Source organism: Cucurbita pepo, chromosome LG06 (assembly GCF_002806865.2).
Source record: "Cucurbita pepo subsp. pepo cultivar mu-cu-16 chromosome LG06, ASM280686v2, whole genome shotgun sequence".
Taxonomy (NCBI): Eukaryota; Viridiplantae; Streptophyta; class Magnoliopsida; order Cucurbitales; family Cucurbitaceae; genus Cucurbita; species Cucurbita pepo.
In genome coordinates this window covers 8,115,317-8,119,610 of record NC_036643.1, presented here as the reverse complement: position 1 = coordinate 8,119,610, position 4,294 = coordinate 8,115,317, and the positions used below count along the sequence as shown (strand labels likewise).

Here is a 4,294-nt window from a genome sequence, read left to right as displayed (position 1 = left end):
TCAAATTCGAACCTTAGTAAGTACAGAGGGAGAACGGGTTGATTTTTTCTTTTTTAATTTATTATATATTAATTTCAATACTTTTATAATTTTTTTATTTCTATATATAATATTAAAAAAAATGATGTAAATACTTCATTAATTATTATTTTAACAACAAACATTATTAAACCATATGCAACACTTTGTCGGACGAAAATATAATTAAAGGCAACCTTTAGTCGCACCGTTCACATCTTGCATTAAATTTTATCAACTATTTCAAGCTTATATTATTCGACTTTCGTTTCGATGCTCCGTACTCGGGTTAGACTGGGATGTAGATGGTTCAAACTCGATCCAATCGTTACAGACTTATAATGGAACCGCCTCGAATTGACTGACGGTTTGGTTGGAAGGATAAAGAATTCGAGGTCGTTTCAAACCTAGGACCTCGAGATTACAAGCCTGTATTTTTCGCCTGCTTAACCTTTTTTTCGTTTAGTTTCTGCTAAATCTAGACTCGACTAATTATACTCGATTTTTTTCGTTTGCAAATCAACACTGCCAAATCGACCTTATTGAAATCCAAACCTAGGTCGTTTGAGTCCTTCTAAGAAGATTTGTTTAGTTTATTTTGGTATTTCTGCTTTAATTCCTTTTTTTTAATTAAGTTTAATTATTAAGAGTATACCGAGATTGAGTTGGAAATTTTTTTTGAACCCATCTAAAATTTCGGGTTGTCGAGTCGATCAGACAAAAAAGTATGTCAACCTATGAACCAACTAAAATTTTCGATTTTCCAAAAATTCAACTCAAGAAAACAAGAAAACAGGAATCGTGACCTCCCGATCAGTTGTAGTCAACCTCACGATGTGCCTAATTGGTTAGTTTACCTTTCCCAGGGCTTCCCATTTTGCAGGTTGCTACTCGAGCCGTCGAGTATCGATCTTCGCTCGAAATTATGATCCATTTTTATAAGATTTATTATTAAAAAAAGGGCTTTATATATTTGCATGGAGAAACCAAAGAGACAGCCAATCACAAACGGTTTACACAAANAAAAAAAAAAAAAAAAAAAAAAAAAAAAAAAAAAAAAAAACTCACAAACCATAGCGAATGTCGCTAAACTTAGTCTTGATCCACTTGAAGCTGTTCTTTACACTAGACTTGACCTTATTTTCCATGTTGAAAACATTATACGACGCAATTCTTCTCTTCCTTTGAAGCTCGGGATCAGTCGAGGTCGAGAACCCAGTAGCCTTCCCAGTCGGGCCGTTGAAATTGTACGAGTTGGATCGGGTTTGGAAACTGAACTCACCCGAACACGAGGACGAGTACTTGGGGAACGATTTGCTCTTCTCCATAGCTTGGAAATTGGCCTTGATTTCTGCACCTAAGTTCTTTTTCACTCCAAAGGATGGGTTTTTATATAGAGTTGATGGAGGATATGGACGGTTGAGATTGATCGAGCATGATCTAGTTTGGTGGCAACCCATGTGCAGTGTTGAAGATTGTTTTTTTTTTCTTTTTTCTCTTTTCTTTTTATAATTTTAATAATTAATTTATTTTTAAATTTATTTTTAATTTAAGGGAATGATGCTAGTTGGGGATGATGGTGGTGGGCCATGGCTAAGGATATGTTATCAATATCAATCAAGACCATGGTGGAAGTTTCAAAAATAAAGATGGGGGACCCACATTGCCCAATTGGGTTTTATCATCATTTAATTTTTTTAATCATAATAAATAAAATAAATATCAATTGGGTTTTATCGTCAATACCACGGTTAAAACATCTGTAGATAATTTTAAGGTGTCAGTAGACGGTTTTTGTTCATATATTGATGGTAAGAACGCTTTTTAACTTTCTTTTTACAAATGTAAAAGGTTGAATGCCACTGTGACCTATATGGTCACGACCTCATGTGTTTAGAGATGTGTTGATNTTTAGCCAATGGCTAAGTTTCTTTGCAATTCTATGTAGTTTAGATTGCATGTAGAATCATTCAAGCTCGACATGATCAATCTTGCTTGTGGAGTGATTCGAATCTCAAACAAGTGTTTGAGATATTTGATCAACAAGAATCATTCAAGCTAGACATGATCGATCTTGCTTGTGGAGTGATTTGAATCTTAATCAAGTGTTCTTACCTTGAGATATTCGATCAACAAGGTAATCCGAATCTTATTCCCCTTGTAGTTGATTCCTTATCTTATCATGTGTAGGATCACATGGTGTTCTTTGATCAAACGGTATCTATCTAGTAACTATAGTAATAGAAAATCAGAAAATCCATGGTAACAAACCAATAAATCAGTAGATTATCTTACTGTGTATAAATATGACCTATTTTACGTTTAACCACCGAATGTTACTATAAAAAATTTATGTTGTACTTTTAAACATAGTACTAATGTAGCTAGAAAGTTGAAGGGTATTAACGAAACAAATTCTTAAATGTTTTAGTCAAAATACAATATAATTTTTTTTTTATTAATTTAGCCTTAAAATTACTTATAATTGATTTATTTTTTTACCCTTTTATCTTTGACAGCTTGGGAAGTTTGGTATTACTATGTCGTGTCGGTTTAGTTAGTTATTTTATTTTATTTTATTTTATAATAATAAATGAAATTCTCAAAATTTATCATTAAAAAATGAAAAGAAATAAAGACAATATTGAGTTTTGAAGATCAAACCAATTGGTTCTGTTTGATTTGGTCTGTTTGTTTGTCATTTTCAGTTTTGAAAATTATTTCAACTGTGACAACCCAATGGCCCTCACATTTATGAAGGCCGAAAAGAGCGGGTTGAATATGAAGAACGTAATGAGTGAAGCCTATACTGAAATCTTTAAATTCGAAGTTTTTTATGATAATCTTTCTTCTATAGATCTGACTCGTTTGATTTTATGGATCAGTTTGCCATTTTCGTGTCACGATTATATTAAGAAGAGAGTACATGTGGAGCCATGTCTCGAATGAAGTAGAGATTTCCCGTTTAAACTGAGATTGGGGGAGGGAGTGAGGAGAAATTTCTCCCGATTAGATAATTGGGGTCGGAGACGAGGATAATATTCTCCATCCTCGTCCAATTCCCCGACCCACTCTGTCCCCACCCTGCTTCAAAGAGACTTATATTTTCAAAGATAAAGAAAACTTTATATATTTCATTCCAAGATTTAAAAAAAAAAAAAAAAAAAACAAAGTTGGAGACTAGTTGTTGATTATCTAATTAACTATAAAATACATGGAGTGAGTTTAAAGACTCAATAATAGTTGTAGGCTCTTATTCGTGTCCATGAGCCAGGTTACAATATTTTCTTGAATAACACGGAACCTACATATAACTTAACTTGGGTTCATGAAATTTTGTCGAGCTACTCCTAAAGTGACCCTAAATTACTTTTCATGAAAGACCGATATAGTCACATTATTGGTACAAAACATGATCATGACATCCTGCTAATAATACATGATGCAAGACATTTTATTTAGATGGCCGGGCATCCATTTAGAAAAGGAAACATGGGTCTTGTAGTGCACCTCCTCGTGGTGGGAGGTCGTGGACACTTAGGGATAGTAGCATAGTACCTAATAAGGTCATGACTTTAGGGCATGGGGTGTGTAGGGTAGTTTCATTTCATTGGGAGGTCATTAGAACTGGTACTTTAAACCGTTATTTCGCTTAGCTACTTAAGTTTATCCAATGATTACCAAATCTTTACGTGTCATATATGCTTGGCTTAAAATTTTATGAAGTGAATTATTTTAATGTTATTTGATTCCCAAGCAAAATGCTTGGTGTATGCCCTTAACTCGCTGTTCTTGGTCTATTTTTCCATATTTCTTTAGTTCTTACTTAACCTACGACATGTATTAGACTTCAAACGATCCCAACAAGTATTACCTAATAAAAGTTCACATTGACTACTTATCTCTTAGTCAACATTCGGGGGCCTCGTTTCTCGAGCTTTTAGTACCTGAAGTACTCACTTTTTTTTACAGACTCCTTGAAATGACTAGTTTCTGGAACCATCAAGAATTTCATGAGAATAAATTTAAAAGAGAGTTAATTTTGAGAAAGAACTGAGAGGGGTTGGATTTTGGGCTAACGCGATCGGTTCGTCTTCTTCCAAAGGAAGAAGATGTGTGTATCACATAGTTCTGTTGCTTGAAAATGAACCTCTCTAGCTCATTTCATAACATTTTTGCAACGACCTGCCTTTTAAGATCATCGAGCAACGAACTGCCATGTAGATAGGAAATTTTAAAATAAAAATCAAGAGTAACAAACCTGTACATCCAAAAA

At 33.8% G+C, this 4,294-nt stretch overlaps 1 protein-coding gene across 1 annotated transcript; it reads right to left on the bottom strand.

Moving 5' to 3' along the window:
* Positions 1–1,060: 1,060 nt before the first annotated feature.
* On the bottom strand, positions 1,061–1,391 carry LOC111797558. The gene has a single exon (XM_023680600.1). The coding sequence runs from the start codon at positions 1,344–1,346 to the stop codon at positions 1,083–1,085; it is 264 nt and encodes an 87-aa protein (XP_023536368.1). The 5' UTR covers positions 1,347–1,391; the 3' UTR covers positions 1,061–1,082.
* Between the last annotated feature and the right edge of the window lie 2,903 nt (positions 1,392–4,294).